The 23,114-nt window shown below is 42.4% G+C and overlaps 2 protein-coding genes across 2 annotated transcripts; both read left to right on the forward strand.

The window, feature by feature from the left end:
- Nucleotides 1-390: 390 nt before the first annotated feature.
- Nucleotides 391-6,416, forward strand: LOC310781774 (N-acetylneuraminate-9-phosphate synthase-like; the record flags this gene model as incomplete). Its single annotated transcript, XM_083642400.1, has 6 exons — nt 391-522; nt 646-861; nt 1,083-1,182; nt 3,589-3,743; nt 5,020-5,286; nt 6,030-6,416. The coding sequence occupies 6 exons, from the start codon at nt 391-393 to the stop codon at nt 6,213-6,215; spliced, it is 1,056 nt and encodes a 351-aa protein (XP_083498526.1). The 3' UTR covers nt 6,216-6,416.
- Nucleotides 6,417-13,562: 7,146 nt separating this feature from the next.
- Nucleotides 13,563-19,695, forward strand: LOC310781031 (N-acetylneuraminate-9-phosphate synthase-like). The gene is made up of 6 exons (XM_083641566.1): nt 13,563-13,810; nt 13,934-14,149; nt 14,377-14,476; nt 16,816-16,970; nt 18,247-18,513; nt 19,257-19,695. Exons 1-6 carry the CDS (start codon nt 13,679-13,681, stop codon nt 19,440-19,442), a joined length of 1,056 nt encoding a protein of 351 aa, XP_083497692.1. The 5' UTR covers nt 13,563-13,678; the 3' UTR covers nt 19,443-19,695.
- Nucleotides 19,696-23,114: the final 3,419 nt, after the last annotated feature.

Here is a 23,114-nt window from a genome sequence, read left to right on the forward strand (position 1 = left end):
GGGGGGGGGGGGGGGGGGGAGGGGGATGGGTAGGGGGGGCCCTGGGAGCTTCAGTGCCCAGGGGCCCCTGGGGGTGTTAATCTGGCTCTGCGGGTCCTACATGTAAAACTTGTTCAGTGCAGTGCTCCGCCATGTGATGGCAATCTTCCAACACTAGATTGTGTGTATGTGTGTGTGTGTGTGTGTGTGTGTGTGTGTGTGTGGGGTGAGGCTGTATAAAAACGGAGCGGTGACATGACTCAAGCCTCTTCCACCTGTGACATTCCACCTGTGACATCTCCAGTTTCATCTCCACATCTCCATCTCCATTTAACCCCACCAGGTCTTGAGACTTTTGCACCAACTCTCTTATTTCACTCGGCACTTCACGTCCTACAGTACATCACCAGGATGCCTCTGCAATTTGAACTGTGTCCTGGTAGAATGATTGGCGGCTCCCACCCGTGCTTCATCATTGCTGAAATTGGACAGAACCACCAAGGAGACATTGAGATTGCCAAGAAAATGATCAAGATGGCAAAGGTAAGCTGGTGGAGGGGAGAGAGAGGTGTTTGTTTAGAAGCTATACCAGTGCTGTTGTTTCACCACCTTTTCCTCACCTCTCCTATCTGATCCTCTCCTCTCATGTGTTCTGTATCATCTCAGGACTGTGGTGCTGACTGTGCCAAGTTCCAGAAGAGTGAACTGGAGCACAAGTTCAGCAGGCGAGCCCTGGAGCGGCCCTACAACTCCAAACACTCCTGGGGGAAAACCTACGGGGACCACAAGCGCCATTTGGAGTTCAGCCATGAGCAGTACAGGGAGATGCAAAAGTATGCAAATGAGATTGGCATTCCCCTCACTGCCTCTGGGATGGACGAGGTAAGACAGATTTTTTATTTTTTATTTTTTTTAAGCAAGAAAGAATACTTCATTGCATTCTTCTAAAAGGTTCATGGAACAGCAATACTATATATACAGTATATATATATATATATATGTGTGTGTGTGTGTGTGTGTGTGTGTGTGTGTGTGTGTGTGTGTGTGTGTGTGTGTGTGTGTGTGTGTGTGTGTGTGTGTGTGTTATTCCATAATTCCCACAGATGGCCATGGAGTTTCTCGATGAGCTCGATGTGCCTTTCTTCAAAGTTGCCTCCTGTGATGCCAACAACTTCCCCTATCTTGAGAGAACTGCAAAAAAAGGTATGAGGCACCATGTATCAATGCTTCAATCATTATTCCATTCTTTATGAAAGTTACATCGTTTTTTTCCTTTGGAAAAAAAATAATTTCTTAATCCTCTTGGAGGAAATTTCAAAAATATATTCTGTAGAAGTATCCCAACCAATAGTCCTATTTTTTTAGTGCATTGATTCTACTTTACTCTACAATTAGGGCACAAACTATTTGACAACACATATAGGAGTATAAAAGTAGCTGAACTTACCTTCAGTTACACCGGTTGCTGGAAAAGTATTGTGTCGTTTGAAATAATCAAAAATGCGAAACTGCTTCTGAGAGTTTTTGTTCTCCTGAAAACAATTAAGACCAGACGGCAGACTAAATAGGGAGTCTTGGGTTCGGTGATGCTTGGGTGCATAGACACACCCACTGTAGGCGTGGTGAGTAAAGTAGCCGAGGTGAGGAGTAGGCAGTGTTGAGGAGTAGTGAACTACATGTAGTTTAACTACATATAGTTGAACCACTCAAACTACAATTTTGGGAAATAAAATGGAAGCAATGAATATGTATATATATATATATATATATATATATATATTATTCTTACCCTAACCTTAATCATTCCTAGTCAAGTCTTTACTGCTTATTTGTCTGACAAAACAAAACCAAGAAGAACATAGATTTGTTTGCAATAAAAATATAGCATTGAATGTATTGGGTGACAATACACTCAATTGAGAGTTTTTGCTGGCATTGTGCTTTTTTGTAGGCTATTATATTTGATTTCATGTACCTTCACATTGTTAATTTAATGTTTTTTTTCCTTTGTTCTTTTTTTTACAAAGTATTTTGAACCAGTGGTGGAAATGTGGGGAACGGGTGGGAACGGAGTTAGAGTATACATTGAGAGGGAACAGTAATAACAAGAGGGGAACGGCATTCCTCCTCAGGTTCCCCTTCAAAATGGCTTGCAATGCAGTGGAGAGCAGAGCAGAGCAGTAGAGAGCAGAGCAGTGGACAGCAGAGCAGAGCAGTAGAGAGCAGAACAGAGCAGTGGACAGCAGAGCAGTAGCGAGCAGAGCAGAGCAGTAGAGAGCAGAGCAGTGGAGAGCAGAGCAGTGGACAGCTCAGTTAGTTCTCACTCCGGAAAGCCGACACAACATGACAATACCAAAAAAGGTGTTCTGTTGACTCAGATTCTGCACAACAAAAACGACACTCATCTGTCTGAGCAATACCCCAAATCTTTAACATTTTTCTAGTTGATAGAAATTATGAACTTATTTTGAACTAAAAAGATATTAGAAATGTGTGTTGTTTTATATAATAACTTGAACACTAAATTCCACCGTATGGCACAATCAAAAGTGTCCTCTAATCCAATCGGATTAAAGGAGGGGCAAAAACAAACAAAACAAAACAAGGGATGGCTAAAGTAACTAAACTAAAAGTAACTAATGGTGAAGAGGTGGGTCTCGAGGGTTGTTTTGAAAGTGTCCACCATGAGCTTTGAGGGATGCCCTAAGCTGTAACTAAAAGAAAAATGAAGTGTCCGGTAGGTCATAGCTGCCTTTAAGGTCCTGAAATGATTTGAGACCATCATTGTTGTAAATGTCACCCAATGTACACCCAATACATGGATGCCTTTCCTTTCCCAGTGTGAAAACATTGCCTATGCCCAATAAGTAATAATAATAATTTATTACAATAACTTCTGTCATAATGATGTTGAAAACTTGGCACGCAAATTCAGTACAACCTATAGGCTATGACAAAGTCCCTGCATCTAATATCGTTCACCACTGCTGCCTGCTTAGTCACTATTTTTTTTTTTACTTTTTATTGACAGATTATCAAATATTTGCATTGTGTATCCAGACATTGCATATATGAACTCTCAGGATTACCTATACATTGTTGTTTACTCTTGATATACTGTCATAGAATTTTGTTTTGAAAAGAATATATACGAAGAAAAGAAAAGACAAAACCACAACGGCCATCCAAAAAAGTAAAATCTAATGGGTGTTCTATATTGAACCCAGTATTCCCATCTTGAGGTAAATTGTTCTAATCTATCGTTGACAAATGCAGTTAGTTTTTCCATCTTGTAGATATCCATCGTAATATTCATCCATTCTTTCAAATTAGGGCTTTGTCACAAAATTTCTAATGACTGACAAGATATTAAATAATGACAAGTGGACTTTTGATAACATACAGTGGGTGTCCAACTTTGAACACGACACAAGTGTTTTTATCGAACAGAAGTTTGCAGCGTTTTCTTTCTTCTTCCTTTGGTGGCCCCCATTTTGAAAACTCCTTTGCTTCTTCTCTCTCTCTGTTGGCTCCTTCTATTTCTCCTCTTCCTGCTCTCTATCTGCCCCCTCCTTTCTTTCTTTCTTTCTTTCCGTCTGTCTGGGGCAGGCCGTCCCATGGTGGTGTCCAGCGGGATGCAGTCCATGGAGACGATGCGTCGGGTCTACCAGATGGTGAAGCAGCACAACCAGAACTTCACCATCCTGCAGTGTACCAGCACCTATCCCCTGGACCCTGAGCATGTCAACCTCAAAGTTATCACGGTGAGATGAATAGAATTTAATAGAATGTGTCACCTGCAAAAGTGAGGGGCTTGGGATCACCTGAACCGCTTCAACTGACTCCTCTAAATGTGGAGGAGCAGTTAGCTTAACTCCAAAGTCGCACCAGATCACTGAGCTCCTCACCTCCTCACATGATCGCCTTCTTCCATATGACCATTATGAGGGCTGCAAAAAGACTACCCAATAAATCAAGCTTTGTGGCTCAGCTGTGTGTGAATGGGTGAATGTAGGCCAGTAAAGTGCTTTGGATAAAAACACTATATATATCAAATGCAAACCAATCCAGTCCAGTCTCTTCACCATTCACCAACACAGTCCAACACATTGCCGCTGCCCCTAACCAGTGGTCAATCTCACTATTATTATTTTTTTTACCTTTATTTAACCAGATAAAAAGCATTGAGATAGAAATCTCTTTTACAATGCTGACCTGGCCAAGAAGGCACCAACAACTATATGTCAGGGCATGACAAAGACAGTATTTACAGTCCAAACACACTGCTTGCTAGCGGAGCTCGCAAAGGTAGTGAGCACACTCACCAAATAAGAATAAAAATTCAGGTGCACGGCACAAAAGTAATAGTCAATAAACAAGGAACGCCGGCACGCAATGAATGTCCTTTCAAGGTTTTATTCCGTCATCGAGACCTTACAACGGACGTTTCAGCCAACAGGCCTTCTTCAGCGTTGTGATACATAAGGCGGAAATCACAATTATATACAGGTAGCATCCGGAAACACAATCAATTAAGCCAACAAATTAAGCAAAACGTTTATTTCCAAATACACCACGAAACAGTACTATAGGAAACAAATACAACTATTATTACATAGAAGATATGTGAAACATAAAGCAGATGCTTTGGAAGCTCTTAATGCTGCATATGAAGTAGTAAGCTCCATACAAGCAGAAAAAAGGCCCGTGCTTCCCCGTTTTTTTCTGCTTGTATGGAGCTTACTACTTCATATGCAGCATTAAGAGCTTCCAAAGCATCCAAAGCATCTGCTTTATGTTTCACATATCTTATATCAGTTTGGAGGCCTGGCTTCAGTTCTCAGCAGTTCTCACTATGGCCTATGATAAATTGGGTTCTAATAAATGGGTTCTTCCTACGCCCCTGCTACCTTCAACCAAGTTTAATAAAAATCGGAACAATCCTGCTAACAAACAGACAGACCGCACCGAAAACACACACCACTGACAAGCAATAGTGAGCAATAGTTTTTTTTTTACCCACTCTCTCTTCTCCCAAAGGAATACCAGAGGGAATTCCCGGACATCCCCATCGGATATTCTGGACACGAGCGGGGAATCTACATATCTGTGGCCGCTGTGGCGATGGGGGCAAAGGTCGTCGAGCGCCACGTAACTTTGGACAAGACCTGGAAGGGAAATGACCACGAGGCGTCCCTGGAGCCCGCGGAGCTGGCTGAGCTGGTCCGATCCATCCGGCTGGTGGAGACCGCAATGGGAACGCCCACCAAGCTGATGCTACCCTGTGAGAAGACCTGCCATGACAAGGTGGGTCCACTTTAGTATTTCATTACATTTTGTGTTACTATATCAAACTGTCCCCCTGCGCCTGCTCACATTTTCCCAGCCGGTTGGTCAAGAGAGCAGGGATGATGTAGTTTTGTAGGCCAATTAACCCAGAAGTGATGCACTTTCTGGTTCCCTTGTCGGGCAGTCAATGGGATTTCTGAGTGGAGTTATCAGTTAGCCTCCACAGTCCCTTGTCTAAACACTAGTGAGGTAAATATTATTGATATTATTAATATTAAGCTGAGAAGCAGTTCCAGGGACTTCCAGTCATAATATATTAATTATATGATTCATATTAAAGCAACTCGGAGCAAGATTTTCGATTGTTATTAAACAGTCTAAAGTTAACATTGACGCCTCACATCTTACCTATAATAGTAGATGAGACCAAAGCCGAGTGAATGTCTTGATGATTATAGAGTCTGTGTGCGGGCTGGGCAGATCCGGAAGTGAAACAAAACGGTTTACGGCAGCCACTTCGGCCATAACCACAAAATTGCTTCCAAACAAACTATTAGAATATAACGAGAGAGGTTCGCGAGAGTAGAAAGCCCCTTGAAGTAGCGAGGAAAGCTGTTTTGGGTCTGTTGCTATGGCCGTAAACCGTTTCGCTCTGCCTAGCAACGGTTTACAGCTGCCATAAACCATTTCGCTCTGCCAAACAAATATTAGTTATTAAACCATCTGTGGTTTTGGTTCTCTCTTCTCCATTTCTTTTCCAGCTGGGCAAGTCAGTGGTTGCCAAGGTGGCCATCACCAAAGGCTCGGTGCTGAGCCTGGACATGTTTGCGGTGAAGGTGGGCGAGCCGAGGGGCATCGCTCCAGAAGAGATGCATCACCTGGTGGGCAAGAAGGTCTGTGTGGACGTGGAGGAAGACGACAGCATCACAGCTGCCATGATAGAATAAGGGTCTGCCATGAGGGTTGGGCGAGAGACGCAGCCAGAGAGAGAGTGTGAGAGAGAGAGACAGTGGAGGCACAGCAGCAACACACACACACACACACACACACACACACACACACACACACACACACACCCACACACACACACACACACACACATACAAGACCACATGCGCACATACACAGTACATGGGAGGATTGAATTTGTTTTTCTGTTACTTTAATTTAATGTTTTCATAATTTAATTGATGGTTAATCTGTTGTTATATATACTTTGGCAATATTGTTTAGTGAACTGTCATGCTAATAAAGCCCCTTCAATTGAAATTGAGAGTCTTTTTCAAGGACGCAATGAGTAAAGCACAAGCTATATAAAAATGCATTACAAACATTCCAGTGCAAAAAATATATGAAATCACATGAAAATCACAGGTTCAGACAAACAACAAGACTACGAGAAGCATTGTGCAATCCCCACAAAATCCCTGGACGTCTCCATAGATTTCCTGCCTCACTGTTCTATGTGGTGTGTGTGTGTGTGTGTGTGTGTGTGTGTGTGTGTGTGTGTGTGTGTGTGTGTGTGTGTGTGTGTGTGTGTGTGTGTGTGTGTGTGTGTGTGTGTGTGAGATACCATACAGCAGTGGTTCTCAAACTCTTTCACCTCAAGGACCCCTACACTAACACAAATTAGACCACGGTCTCCCATCTGATAAGATTTTCAGCTTTTAGATGTTTTTAGATGTGTCTGAAACCCATGAAGAAAATAGTCTGTCATGTTGTTACTTATGGATCAATCTGAGGCCTGTACTACGTAGCTAGATTAATGCTTTATCTGAGTAAGTTTGAGTTTGAACCTGGTTTAGCCTTACTACAAAGCAAGTTAAGTTCTAACCTAGTTCAATCACCATGGCAACCTACGCTGCAAAGCTAACCTGGTCCCGACCAGGTTAGCTTCAGAGGATAAGATCAAAATCCATGACAGTCCCATATAATCGGCTCTCTGGAGTCACTCACCATTCATATAAGATCGCCATATGAAAAATAGATTGCAGTCAACTGAGAATAGAACAAGAAAAACATTTGTGGCTCTGTAGGCTACATAATTAAATTAAGCCTACTTACCACTTTGTCTTAACAGCTCAACGATGCGTGGAGAAATATGATCACTATTAATCACCGCAGCGCATATCATAAACGGAGCCTCAAATGGAGTGAGGGTGATATTCTCCTACATGCCAGAAAAGCCTATACATATAATATAGATATAGGATAAATATGGGATAGCCCCAATACTAAATATGCAGGCTACTCTTGCATGTTTCAGCTGGAACTGTGTCCTGTAGGCTGTATGCCAATATATGAGCAAAAATAGGCTAGTTTTTATCAATGAAAACTATGCCCGCATCGTCTCAATTCAGTTCAGCAGTTTTCTCTTTTATATTAGGCTATCATTATTTTATATATGAATTATTCGATCAGTGCAACCACACACATAATGAGTGATAGAGATCATTATTCATTGAGCATGCATTTCTAAATCTATGGTCTAAATAGGCTTACAGATTGTGGAAATTTATAGACTGAGATTACACATTTACATTTACACTCACACTTGCAGTTGTCTGTCGATCAGGCAGAGTGGTTCTCGAACAGGAACAGGAAGAGGACGACGATCAGGGCTGGACTGCAATGTAATTCTACCGGTGCAATGGCCGGTGGGCCGCTCGCTAGTGGGCCGGTCAGGTTGGTGAAAAGTATGTATTATGTATTTGAAAAAAATAAATAAAAAAAAAATGGGGGGGGGGGGGGGGGAACTGAAATGTACCCAGGCCCGGGCCCGTGTGGCCCGGGCGGTTCCGCGACCCATGATTACACCTAAAACCCCTAGACCGGGTCATAACATGTGGCTTTATAAGTAAATCCCCAACCCATGCGAGCGTGAGCGAAGCGAGCGCGAGTGGCCTTCAACATTGCCAGGGAGGTATGTTCCTGAGAAGCAGCTGCACTTGACTCAACTTTTTCACCTCCCGAAATGAGGAACAGAATCGAAGGTTACCAAGTGTTTTCACCAAAAATCTAGATCCAAATTGGTGATGCATTTGTCAGTCCTATCTGTAATGGCGTGATGAGAACCCTTGCCCTTGCTGCCCGCATGGCCTGTCCTATTGCAGCTATGTTTAACTCACAGTTCTTGCCAGCAAACAGTTATTTGAGGAGAAGCTGAAGAGTTTCCACGTTTCCTTTGGCAGATGATATATTTTGAGGGATATGCATCTCTGGGAATCTTGATATCTTTTATGTCAGTCTTTACCAGTCTGGCAGCAGTTTTCACAAGACACACTTTTTCTTCATCAACATCATTATTGTCCTTCTTAGATGCATGCAAACATGCACTCAGAATATTTGAGGCCTTCGGCTTCAATGTAACCCCTTCTGGTTTGCCATTGATTTCTGTAATGATTATTTGATCATCACTTCAAGCTATTGTTAAGTTTTCACAGTTAGGTCTCCAAGTGCAATTTGCTCATCATCATTCTGTTCTAAATAGCTGTCTGCTCTTTTTCTTTGGACAACCATGTTCTTCATCAAAGGTCTGAGGTATTTGTTTTTTGCTACAGATATATGGCATCTGCACCATGAAGATCTTGGGCAAATTAATCTTGAAGGTCTTCTTCCTCTGTGGTGTTTTATGGCAGTTGGCATCCTTTATGTTGCATTACCTCCTCCTTCTGAATTTATCAATCCACTGTTTCCCTACATTCTGTAACACCCGATCCCCTCTCCTCTTCTGTTGGTCTTTTCTGAAAGTCTTCTTCTTCTTCTTCTAATGGCTTTCTGGCAGACTGATGCCTTGCGGTGGTCCTAAAAGGAAACATAAGTGGGCGGGCGGTGTGTGTGCCACGATTGGGATGTCACGATTGTCATGTATCAGTGATGTCATCAGTGATGTCACTTGAGCAATTGTGATGTCATCAGTGATGTCACATGAGCAATTGTGATGTCATCAGTGATTTCACTCGAGCAATTGTGATGTCATCAGTGATGTAATAAATCCTTCTTCTGTGGTGTTTTATGGCAGTTGGCATCCTTTATGTTGCATTACCGCCTGGCTGAGGCTTCATAAGTGGTTGGAGTATAAGTAGGGAGAAGAGCACAAGTGGTAGGCTACATCATCTCCAGAGTAAGTGTTTATTAGTGGCTGGGCCAGCGAAGCGGCAGGGCCACTTAATGTGTTTGCCCCTATTATTAGTCTTCTTCTTCTCCCAGGAAGTTGGACTTCCCATGTATGAAAATAAACCAAATTTGCACAAAGGTCCAGGCCCATGCCAAACTTCGTTGACGCGAATTTGGTGCCAATAGTCCTGATGGTGGCGCTACAGTGACCGTCTAAAGTTTAAAATTTTGAAAATTCATAACAAATCAGGCCTATGTGCTACGACTTTGCAACTTTCAACGAAATGTGGGCCCAAGTGAGGAGACACTTTTGTACACTGCAACCTATGGCCAATTATGAAGTCTAAAGACTGCAAAACTGCAAAAACTGTCAAACTAATTAAACCCTACTCCCACATTTTTTCTTCAAACCACACCAAACTTAAGCATCTGCATCGTTAGACTGTCCTACACAAAAGTTTCAAACAGATTTTCGATTGATCAAAAATTTAGCCAACAGTGCATCAAAATGTTGAATGTATAGCCTAAAAAGCATCTTAATAGGTTGTATTTGTGATGTCATCAGTCACTCGAGCAATTGTGATGCCATCAGTGATGTCACTCGAGCGTGATGTAATCAGTGATGTCATAAATACTTCCTGGCTCACCCTATATAAGTGGAAGCAGTGTGTGTTTTTACACGCAAGCATCCAGTCCCATAAAACACCACCAGCAAGTATCCAGTCTGTCCATAAGAGGAAAAAGCAGCTCCTGCTGGTATATCAGTTGTGTGACCTCACAGACCTGCAGCGTAGGACCGAAGAGATACAAACTCCCCAGGTGGCTATTAATCGCTCAGCCTCCCTCTCCATCTAAGATCAACTCCACCAGTACCTCATCCACTCTACAACAGTGAGGCAACAGGCAAGTAACTACTTCTTTTGTTTGTGAATATACTGATTCCTACTTGTATTGTTGTGAGATGCCTCGCAACAAAAAACGGAATCAGATGATGAAAAAGCTACATGCTGCAAAGAAACCTGAACCTGCTTTGAATCCCTTAGTTTTAGCTATGCAATGTTGTAAGCAGACTGGATGGCATGCAGCAGAAGCAGATGATAGAACACTCATCCATAAGAGACTTGAGACTTGACTTGGACTTGTGACCAAAGACGTGAGACTTGACTTGGAGGAGTAGCTAAAAGACTTCAGCCTTGACTTGGGGACTCTAGCTCAAAGCCTTGAGACTTGCCCGGCCACGACCCATTGCTGTGCAGCAGCTATAATTGTTTATTTATGTTTGTTTATTGTTTATTTGCACAAACAAAATGAATAACAACAGATAGTACCTTAGAAAGTATCTTAATAAGCTATTATTAAGCTATACCTATTAGTAAGCTATTAGCTAACTAAGTGCTTATTAAGCTAGCCTACTTTGAATGGTAACACACAAAGACTGTCATTGGTAACAGACGATAAATGGCGGTCAACTTATCCATAACCTTCGGATATGGAGAATACTTAGCCTACCTGTCCACTCGTCTGCATGTTTGAGCTACAACTTGTGCTGTGCCTTGCCAAAATCAAATTGCCTCCAATGCGAAGCAGCTGCTTATGCGAGCTGCAGGGCTAGCTCAGTGAGCTGCAAGGCAGGCGAACTTGCGTAGCGTGCATGATGCCTAGTGGATTAAGATCCTACTTGATATCTTTGAGTTTTGCTATAAGTTGTACCATGTTCATGAGAATCACACACCTGTGGCATTCTCAATCCTCCCATAGGACATGGATGAAAGGTCAGGGGGTCTCTGATTTCGGATATTGATGTGTCCAACTGCTGCTATGTCACAGCTATCAGAGGTACTGGTTTGGCTCTCTGGTGTAACTCCAGCTATAATGCCCATAACATGGAATGTGTTGTGGCCATCAATGGTTCTGATGTTATGGTCCAATAAGTGGGCGGGGGGTGTGTGTGCCACGATTGTGATGTCACGATTGTCATGTATCAGTGATGTCACTCGAGCAATTGTGATGTCATCAGTGATGTCACTCGAGCAATTGTGATGTCATCAGTGATGTAATAAATCCTTCTGTGGCGTTTTATGGCAGTTGGCATCCTTTATGTTGCATTATCGCCTGGCTGAGGCTTTATAAGTGGTTGGAGAAAAGTAGGGAGAAGAGCACAAGTGGTAGGCTACATCATCTCCAGAGTAAGTGTTTATTGTTTATTTATGTTTGTTTATTGTTTATTTGCACAAAGAAAATGAATAACAGATAGTACAAGTATCTTAATAAGCTATAAGCTATACCTATTATAGGTAAGTGCTTATTAAGCTAGCCTACTTTGAATGGTAACAGACAATGACTGTCATTGGTAACAGACAATAAATGGCGGTCAACTTACCCATAACCTTCGGATATGGAGACTTACCTGTCCACTCGTCTGCATGTTTGAGCTACAACTTGCGCTGTGCCTTGCCGAAATCAAATTGCCTCCAATGCGAGACTCATGAATGACATGACTATGAAGTTATGGTTTGCGATGGCTGTCTGAGGGAACAAGATGTGCATGAAAACTCACCCTTTTCCACTAACTATTAGAACATATTAGCCACACTTACATTTTTTATGTTTTGTTTTGTTATGTTACAGTATGTTTGTAGGTAGAGCTTTTCCCTAGCCCCACCCCTTTCCTGACCACACCCCCTCCCACCTCCCACATACACTCCCCCCCGATACACCTGTCCATGCCCCCTACCCACCTCTCGAATCCAGACTCTCTACTGACCTTCCTATCCCTATCAACGGACTCTTTTCCCTAGCCCCGCCCCCTCCATTGAGCCGACCCGGATCAGATCCACTCCAAAATGTAATGGTTCTTCCTTGGCCCACGCTAGACCCTTCTACCAAGTTTCATGAAAATCGGCCCAGTAGTTTTGCCGTAATCCTCCTGCTAACAGACAAACGGTCAGACAAACGGCACCGAAAACATCACCTCCTTTGTGGAGACAATGCCAATTTTGAGAATGTTCCACTACTGGGATTTTCTGGGATTTTCAGTATGTTAAATTGGAAGGTTTCAAGAGCTGAATACAACACAAATAATTTCTGTTGCAATTTGTTTGAGGTTGGGTCATTTTTTCTCACAGATTCCCTAGACTAAGTTGGGACAGTAGACCCTTCTCACGGGGTCTTTTTTGTCGAAAAGGCAGGGTTAACACAGGTGCAAGCAAAACACTAATGAGGGCTTCACATTTCCACGATTTAGAATTTGGAAACCCTCATTAGTGTTTTGCTTGCACCTGTGTTTATTAGACAATTATTTGTTCATGATTGTAAAGCCACAGCACAGTGAAGAGGATATTAATGTGAAGATTAGCCTCTTCATTTTGCTCTCAGAGTGCATCAGATTCATGCATTTTACTTTAAAATGTACAACATTTCTTTGTCCAGCACAGCCCCCCCTAGAAACCCCCCAGTCAGACTAATATTTTTATCCTGCTGGTGCCACCCCTGTTGGCAAAGCCTTGAATCGCCTATGAGTGAGTGAGAAACGGAATCTGAGAAACTGAATAATGACATAATAACAGTATACTCCTAATGTTAATTTAGAATGAGATATTCCTCTAAATGGCTAAAAAACATCCAAACATCCAAAAAAGTAAATTTTTCACAGTCCCTTCCTTGCAGCACCCCCTACTTAAAAACAGTTCCAGTGTCCCTGGTGGTGACTGGTCAGCCATTCATTTTTCCATAGACATTTTGTAAAATGCCTTTAAAAATTGTATTTGCTTGGTCAAACAAAGCGATTCAGTTATATTTAGAATCAGCATTTTACTTGGACAATTCTTTTTTTTAGTTTTTATCTTGTTTTCCCCCTTCTTGTGTCCGAGTGTAATGTTCGGGGGGGGGGGGGGGGGGGGGGGGGAGGGATGGGTAGGGGGGGCCCTGGGAGCTTCAGTGCCCAGGGGCCCCTGGGGGTGTTAATCTGGCTCTGCGGGTCCTACATGTAAAACCTGTTCAGTGCAGTGCTCCGCCATGTGATGACAATCTTCCAACACTAGATTGTGTGTGTGTGTGTGTGTGTGTGTGTGTGTGTGTGTGTGTGTGTGTGTGTGTGTGTGTGTGTGTGTGTGGGGTGAGGCTGTATAAAAACGGAGCGGTGACATGACTCAAGCCTCTTCCACCTGTGACATTCCACCTGTGACATCTCCAGTTTCATCTCCACATCTCCATCTCCATTTAACCCCACCAGGTCTTGAGACTTTTGCACCAACTCTCTTATTTCACTCGGCACTTCACGTCCTACATCACCAGGATGCCTCTGCAATTTGAACTGTGTCCTGGTAGAATGATTGGCGGCTCCCACCCGTGCTTCATCATTGCTGAAATTGGACAGAACCACCAAGGAGACATTGAGATTGCCAAGAAAATGATCAAGATGGCAAAGGTAAGCTGGTGGAGGGGAGAGAGAGGTGTCTGTTTAGAAGCTATACCAGTGCTGTTGTTTCACCACCTTTTCCTCACCTCTCCTATCTGATCCTCTCCTCTCATGTGTTCTGTATCATCTCAGGACTGTGGTGCTGACTGTGCCAAGTTCCAGAAGAGTGAACTGGAGCACAAGTTCAGCAGGCGAGCCCTGGAGCGGCCCTACAACTCCAAACACTCCTGGGGGAAAACCTACGGGGACCACAAGCGCCATTTGGAGTTCAGCCATGAGCAGTACAGGGAGATGCAAAAGTATGCAAATGAGATTGGCATTTCCCTCACTGCCTCTGGGATGGACGAGGTAAGACAGATTTTTTATTTTTTATTTTTTTTAAGCAAGAAAGAATACTTCATTGCATTCTTCTAAAATATTCATGGAACAGCAATACTATATATACAGTGTATATATATATATATATGTGTGTGTGTGTGTGTGTGTGTGTGTGTGTGTGTGTGTGTGTGTGTGTGTGTGTGTGTGTGTGTGTGTGTGTGTGTGTGTGTGTGTGTGTTATTCCATAATTCCCACAGATGGCCATGGAGTTTCTCGATGAGCTCGATGTGCCTTTCTTCAAAGTTGCCTCCTGTGATGCCAACAACTTCCCCTATCTTGAGAGAACTGCAAAAAAAGGTATGAGGCACCATGTATCAATGCTTCAATCATTATTCCATTCTTTATGAAAGTTACATCGTTTTTTTCCTTTGGAAAATAAATAATTTCTTAATCCTCTTGGAGGAAATTTCAAAAATATATTCTGTAGAAGTATCCCAACCAATAGTCCTATTTTTAACACATATAGGAGTATAAAAGTAGCTGAACTTACCTTCAGTTACACCGGTTGCTGGAAAAGTATTGTGTCGTTTGAAATAATCAAAAATGCGAAACTGCTTCTGAGAGTTTTTGTTCTCCTGAAAACATTTGAGACCAGACGGCAGACTAAATAGGGAGTCTTGGGTTCTCACTACTCACTGTAGGCGTGGTGAGTAAAGTAGGCGAGGTGAGGAGTAGGCAGTGTTGAGGAGTAGTGAACTACATGTAGTTTAACTACGTATAGTTGAACCACTCAAACTACAATTTTGGGAAATAAAATGGAAGCAATGAATATATATATATATATATATACATATATATATATATATGATTCTTACCCTAACCTTAATCATTCCTAGTCAAGTCTTTACTGCTTATTTGTCTGACAAAACAAAACCAAGAAGAACACAGATTTGTTTGCAATAAAAATATAGCATTGAATGAATTGGGTGACAATAAACTCAATTGAGAGTTTTTGCTGGCATTGTGCTTTTTGTAGGCTATTATATTTGATTTCATATGTACCTTCACATTGTTAATTTAATGTTTTTTTTCTTTGTTCTTTTTTTTACAAAGTATTTTGAACCAGTGGTGGAAATGTGGGGAACGGGTGGGAACGGAGTTAGAGTAGCCTATACATTGAGAGGGAACAGTAATAACAAGAGGGGAACGGCATTCCTCCTCAGGTTCCCCTTCAAAATGGCTTGCAATGCAGTGGAGAGCAGAGCAGAGCAGTAGAGAGCAGAGCAGTGGACAGCAGAGCAGAGCAGTAGAGAGCAGAACAGAGCAGTGGACAGCAGAGCAGTAGCGAGCAGAGCAGAGCAGTAGAGAGCAGAGCAGTGGAGAGCAGAGCAGTGGACAGCTCAGTTAGTTCTCACTCCGGAAAGCCGACACAACATGACAATACCAAAAAAGGTGTTCTGTTGACTCAGATTCTGCACAACAAAAACGACACTCATCTGTCTGAGCAATACCCCAAATCTTTAACATTTTTCTAGTTGATAGAAATTATGAACTTATTTTGAACTAAAAAGATATTAGAAATGTGTGTTGTTTTATATAATAACTTGAACACTAAATTCCACCGTATGGCACAATCAAAAGTGTCCTCTAATCCAATCGGATTAAAGGAGGGGCAAAAACAAACAAAACAAAACAAGGGATGGCTAAAGTAACTAAACTAAAAGTAACTAATGGTGAAGAGGTGGGTCTCGAGGGTTGTTTTGAAAGTGTCCACCATGAGCTTTGAGGGATGCCCTAAGCTGTAACTAAAAGAAAAATGAAGTGTCCGGTAGGTCATAGCTGCCTTTAAGGTCCTGAAATGATTTGAGACCATCATTGTTGTAAATGTCACCCAATGTACACCCAATACATGGATGCCTTTCCTTTCCCAGTGTGAAAACATTGCCTATACCCAATAAGTAATAATAATAATTTATTACAATAACTTCTGTCATAATGATGTTGAAAACTTGGCACGCAAATTCAGTACAACCTATAGGCTATGACAAAGTCCCTGCATCTAATATCGTTCACCACTGCTGCCTGCTTAGTCACTATTTTTTTTTTTACTTTTTATTGACAGATTATCAAATATTTGCATTGTGTATCCAGACATTGCATATATGAACTCTCAGGATTACCTATACATTGTTGTTTACTCTTGATATACTGTCATAGAATTTTGTTTTGAAAAGAATATATACGAAGAAAAGAAAAGACAAAACCACAACAGCCATCCAAAAAAGTAAAATCTAATGGGTGTTCTATATTGAACCCAGTATTCCCATCTTGAGGTAAATTGTTCTAATCTATCGTTGACAAATGCAGTTAGTTTTTCCATCTTGTAGATATCCATCGTAATATTCATCCATTCTTTCAAATTAGGGCTTTGTCACAAAATTTCTAATGACTGACAAGATATTAAATAATGACAAGTGGACTTTTGATAACATACAGTGGGTGTCCAACTTTGAACACGACACAAGTGTTTTTATCGAACAGAAGTTTGCAGCGTTTTCTTTCTTCTTCCTTTGGTGGCCCCCATTTTGAAAACTCCTTTGCTTCTTCTCTCTCTCTGTTGGCTCCTTCTATTTCTCCTCTTCCTGCTCTCTATCTGCCCCCTCCTTTCTTTCTTTCTTTCCGTCTGTCTGGGGCAGGCCGTCCCATGGTGGTGTCCAGCGGGATGCAGTCCATGGAGACGATGCGTCGGGTCTACCAGATGGTGAAGCAGCACAACCAGAACTTCACCATCCTGCAGTGTACCAGCACCTATCCCCTGGACCCTGAGCATGTCAACCTCAAAGTTATCACGGTGAGATGAATAGAATTTAATAGAATGTGTCACCTGCAAAAGTGAGGGGCTTGGGATCACCTGAACCGCTTCAACTGACTCCTCTAAATGTGGAGGAGCAGTTAGCTTAACTCCAAAGTCGCACCAGATCACTGAGCTCCTCACCTCCTCACATGATCGCCTTCTTCCATATGACCATTATGAGGGCTGCAAAAAGACTACCCAATAAATCAAGCTTTGTGGCTCAGCTGTGTGTGAATGGGTGAATGTAGGCCAGTAAAGTGCTTTGGATAAAAACACTATATATATCAAATGCAAACCAATCCAGTCCAGTCTCTTCACCATTCACCAACACAGTCCAACACATTGCCGCTGCCCCTAACCAGTGGTCAATCTCACTATTATTATTTTTTTTACCTTTATTTAACCAGATAAAAAGCATTGAGATAGAAATCTCTTTTACAATGCTGACCTGGCCAAGAAGGCACCAACAACTATATGTCAGGGCATGACAAAGACAGTATTTACAGTCCAAACACACTGCTTGCTAGCGGAGCTCGCAAAGGTAGTGAGCACACTCACCAAATAAGAATAAAAATTCAGGTGCACGGCACAAAAGTAATAGTCAATAAACAAGGAACGCCGGCACGCAATGAATGTCCTTTCAAGGTTTTATTCCGTCATCGAGACCTTACAACGGACGTTTCAGCCAACAGGCCTTCTTCAGCGTTGTGATACATAAGGCGGAAATCACAATTATATACAGGTAGCATCCGGAAACACAATCAATTAAGCCAACAAATTAAGCAAAACGTTTATTTCCAAATACACCACGAAACAGTACTATAGGAAACAAATACAACTATTATTACATAGAAGATATGTGAAACATAAAGCAGATGCTTTGGAAGCTCTTAATGCTGCATATGAAGTAGTAAGCTCCATACAAGCAGAAAAAAGGCCCGTGCTTCCCCGTTTTTTTCTGCTTGTATGGAGCTTACTACTTCATATGCAGCATTAAGAGCTTCCAAAGCATCCAAAGCATCTGCTTTATGTTTCACATATCTTATATCAGTTTGGAGGCCTGGCTTCAGTTCTCAGCAGTTCTCACTATGGCCTATGATAAATTGGGTTCTAATAAATGGGTTCTTCCTACGCCCCTGCTACCTTCCACCAAGTTTAATAAAAATCGGAACAATCCTGCTAACAAACAGACAGACCGCACCGAAAACACACACCACTGACAAGCAATAGTGAGCAATAGTTTTTTTTTTACCCACTCTCTCTTCTCCCAAAGGAATACCAGAGGGAATTCCCGGACATCCCCATCGGATATTCTGGACACGAGCGGGGAATCTACATATCTGTGGCCGCTGTGGCGATGGGGGCAAAGGTCGTCGAGCGCCACGTAACTTTGGACAAGACCTGGAAGGGAAATGACCACGAGGCGTCCCTGGAGCCCGCGGAGCTGGCTGAGCTGGTCCGATCCATCCGGCTGGTGGAGACCGCAATGGGAACGCCCACCAAGCTGATGCTACCCTGTGAGAAGACCTGCCATGACAAGGTGGGTCCACTTTAGTATTTCATTACATTTTGTGTTACTATATCAAACTGTCCCCCTGCGCCTGCTCACATTTTCCCAGCCGGTTGGTCAAGAGAGCAGGGATGATGTAGTTTTGTAGGCCAATTAACCCAGAAGTGATGCACTTTCTGGTTCCCTTGTCGGGCAGTCAATGGGATTTCTGAGTGGAGTTATCAGTTAGCCTCCACAGTCCCTTGTCTAAACACTAGTGAGGTAAATATTATTGATATTATTAATATTAAGCTGAGAAGCAGTTCCAGGGACTTCCAGTCATAATATATTAATTATATGATTCATATTAAAGCAACTCGGAGCAAGATTTTCGATTGTTATTAAACAGTCTAAAGTTAACATTGACGCCTCACATCTTACCTATAATAGTAGATGAGACCAAAGCCGAGTGAATGTCTTGATGATTATAGAGTCTGTGTGCGGGCTGGGCAGATCCGGAAGTGAAACAAAACGGTTTACGGCAGCCACTTCGGCCATAACCACAAAATTGCTTCCAAACAAACTATTAGAATATAACGAGAGAGGTTCGCGAGAGTAGAAAGCCCCTTGAAGTAGCGAGGAAAGCTGTTTTGGGTCTGTTGCTATGGCCGTAAACCGTTTCGCTCTGCCTAGCAACGGTTTACAGCTGCCATAAACCATTTCGCTCTGTCAAACAAATATTAGTTATTAAACCATCTGTGGTTTTGGTTCTCTCTTCTCCATTTCTTTTCCAGCTGGGCAAGTCAGTGGTTGCCAAGGTGGCCATCACCAAAGGCTCGGTGCTGAGCCTGGACATGTTTGCGGTGAAGGTGGGCGAGCCGAGGGGCATCGCTCCAGAAGAGATGCATCACCTGGTGGGCAAGAAGGTCTGTGTGGACGTGGAGGAAGACGACAGCATCACAGCTGCCATGATAGAATAAGGGTCTGCCATGAGGGTTGGGCGAGAGACGCAGCCAGAGAGAGAGTGTGAGAGAGAGAGACAGTGGAGGCACAGCAGCAACACACACACACACACACACACACACACACACACACACACACACACACACACCCACACACACACACACACACATACAAGACCACATGCGCACATACACAGTACATGGGAGGATTGAATTTGTTTTTCTGTTACTTTAATTTAATGTTTTCATAATTTAATTGATGGTTAATCTGTTGTTATATATACTTTGGCAATATTGTTTAGTGAACTGTCATGCTAATAAAGCCCCTTCAATTGAAATTGAGAGTCTTTTTCAAGGACGCAATGAGTAAAGCACAAGCTATATAAAAATGCATTACAAACATTCCAGTGCAAAAAATATATGAAATCACATGAAAATCACAGGTTCAGACAAACAACAAGACTACGAGAAGCATTGTGCAATCCCCACAAAATCCCTGGACGTCTCCATAGATTTCCTGCCTCACTGTTCTATGTGGTGTGTGTGTGTGTGTGTGTGTGTGTGTGTGTGTGTGTGTGTGTGTGTGTGTGTGTGTGTGTGTGTGTGTGTGTGTGTGTGTGTGAGATACCATACAGCAGTGGTTCTCAAACTCTTTCACCTCAAGGACCCCTACACTAACACAAATTAGACCACGGTCTCCCATCTGATAAGATTTTCAGCTTTTAGATGTTTTTAGATGTGTCTGAAACCCATGAAGAAAATAGTCTGTCATGTTGTTACTTATGGATCAATCTGAGGCCTGTACTACGTAGCTAGATTAATGCTTTATCTGAGTAAGTTTGAGTTTGAACCTGGTTTAGCCTTACTACAAAGCAAGTTAAGTTCTAACCTAGTTCAATCACCATGGCAACCTACGCTGCAAAGCTAACCTGGTCCCGACCAGGTTAGCTTCAGAGGATAAGATCAAAATCCATGACAGTCCCATATAATCGGCTCTCTGGAGTCACTCACCATTCATATAAGATCGCCATATGAAAAATAGATTGCAGTCAACTGAGAATAGAACAAGAAAAACATTTGTGGCTCTGTAGGCTACATAATTAAATTAAGCCTACTTACCACTTTGTCTTAACAGCTCAACGATGCGTGGAGAAATATGATCACTATTAATCACCGCAGCGCATATCATAAACGGAGCCTCAAATGGAGTGAGGGTGATATTCTCCTACATGCCAGAAAAGCCTATACATATAATATAGATATAGGATAAATATGGGATAGCCCCAATACTAAATATGCAGGCTACTCTTGCATGTTTCAGCTGGAACTGTGTCCTGTAGGCTGTATGCCAATATATGAGCAAAAATAGGCTAGTTTTTATCAATGAAAACTATGCCCGCATCGTCTCAATTCAGTTCAGCAGTTTTCTCTTTTATATTAGGCTATCATTATTTTATATATGAATTATTCGATCAGTGCAACCACACACATAATGAGTGATAGAGATCATTATTCATTGAGCATGCATTTCTAAATCTATGGTCTAAATAGGCTTACAGATTGTGGAAATTTATAGACTGAGATTACACATTTACATTTACACTCACACTTGCAGTTGTCTGTCGATCAGGCAGAGTGGTTCTCGAACAGGAACAGGAAGAGGACGACGATCAGGGCTGGACTGCAATGTAATTCTACCGGTGCAATGGCCGGTGGGCCGCTCGCTAGTGGGCCGGTCAGGTTGGTGAAAAAGTATGTATTATGTATTTGAAAAAAATAAATAAATAAAAAATGGGGGGGGGGGGGGGGGAACTGAAATGTACCCAGGCCCGGGCCCGTGTGGCCCGGGCGGTTCCGCGACCCATGATTACACCTAAAACCCCTAGACCGGGTCATAACATGTGGCTTTATAAGTAAATCCCCAACCCATGCGAGCGTGAGCGAAGCGAGCGCGAGTGGCCTTCAACATTGCCAGGGAGGTATGTTCCTGAGAAGCAGCTGCACTTGACTCAACTTTTTCACCTCCCGAAATGAGGAACAGAATCGAAGGTTACCAAGTGTTTTCACCAAAAATCTAGATCCAAATTGGTGATGCATTTGTCAGTCCTATCTGTAATGGCGTGATGAGAACCCTTGCCCTTGCTGCCCGCATGGCCTGTCCTATTGCAGCTATGTTTAACTCACAGTTCTTGCCAGCAAACAGTTATTTGAGGAGAAGCTGAAGAGTTTCCACGTTTCCTTTGGCAGATGATATATTTTGAGGGATATGCATCTCTGGGAATCTTGATATCTTTTATGTCAGTCTTTACCAGTCTGGCAGCGGTTTTCACAAGACACACTTTTTCTTCATCAACATCATTATTGTCCTTCTTAGATGCATGCAAACATGCACTCAGAATATTTGAGGCCTTCGGCTTCAATGTAACCCCTTCTGGTTTGCCATTGATTTCTGTAATGATTATTTGATCATCACTTCAAGCTATTGTTAAGTTTTCACAGTTAGGTCTCCAAGTGCAATTTGCTCATCATCATTCTGTTCTAAATAGCTGTCTGCTCTTTTTCTTTGGACAACCATGTTCTTCATCAAAGGTCTGAGGTATTTGTTTTTTGCTACAGATATATGGCATCTGCACCATGAAGATCTTGGGCAAATTAATCTTGAAGGTCTTCTTCCTCTGTGGTGTTTTATGGCAGTTGGCATCCTTTATGTTGCATTACCTCCTCCTTCTGAATTTATCAATCCACTGTTTCCCTACATTCTGTAACACCCGATCCCCTCTCCTCTTCTGTTGGTCTTTTCTGAAAGTCTTCTTCTTCTTCTTCTAATGGCTTTCTGGCAGACTGATGCCTTGCGGTGGTCCTAAAAGGAAACATAAGTGGGCGGGCGGTGTGTGTGCCACGATTGGGATGTCACGATTGTCATGTATCAGTGATGTCATCAGTGATGTCACTTGAGCAATTGTGATGTCATCAGTGATGTCACATGAGCAATTGTGATGTCATCAGTGATTTCACTCGAGCAATTGTGATGTCATCAGTGATGTAATAAATCCTTCTTCTGTGGTGTTTTATGGCAGTTGGCATCCTTTATGTTGCATTACCGCCTGGCTGAGGCTTCATAAGTGGTTGGAGTATAAGTAGGGAGAAGAGCACAAGTGGTAGGCTACATCATCTCCAGAGTAAGTGTTTATTAGTGGCTGGGCCAGCGAAGCGGCAGGGCCACTTAATGTGTTTGCCCCTATTATTAGTCTTCTTCTTCTCCCAGGAAGTTGGACTTCCCATGTATGAAAATAAACCAAATTTGCACAAAGGTCCAGGCCCATGCCAAACTTCGTTGACGCGAATTTGGTGCCAATAGTCCTGATGGTGGCGCTACAGTGACCGTCTAAAGTTTAAAATTTTGAAAATTCATAACAAATCAGGCCTATGTGCTACGACTTTGCAACTTTCAACGAAATGTGGGCCCAAGTGAGGAGACACTTTTGTACACTGCAACCTATGGCCAATTATGAAGTCTAAAGACTGCAAAACTGCAAAAACTGTCAAACTAATTAAACCCTACTCCCACATTTTTTCTTCAAACCACACCAAACTTAAGCATCTGCATCGTTAGACTGTCCTACACAAAAGTTTCAAACAGATTTTCGATTGATCAAAAATTTAGCCAACAGTGCATCAAAATGTTGAATG

This window comes from Poromitra crassiceps (assembly GCF_964638095.1).
Source record: "Poromitra crassiceps genome assembly, chromosome: 8".
NCBI classification, from domain to species: Eukaryota; Metazoa; Chordata; class Actinopteri; order Beryciformes; family Melamphaidae; genus Poromitra; species Poromitra crassiceps.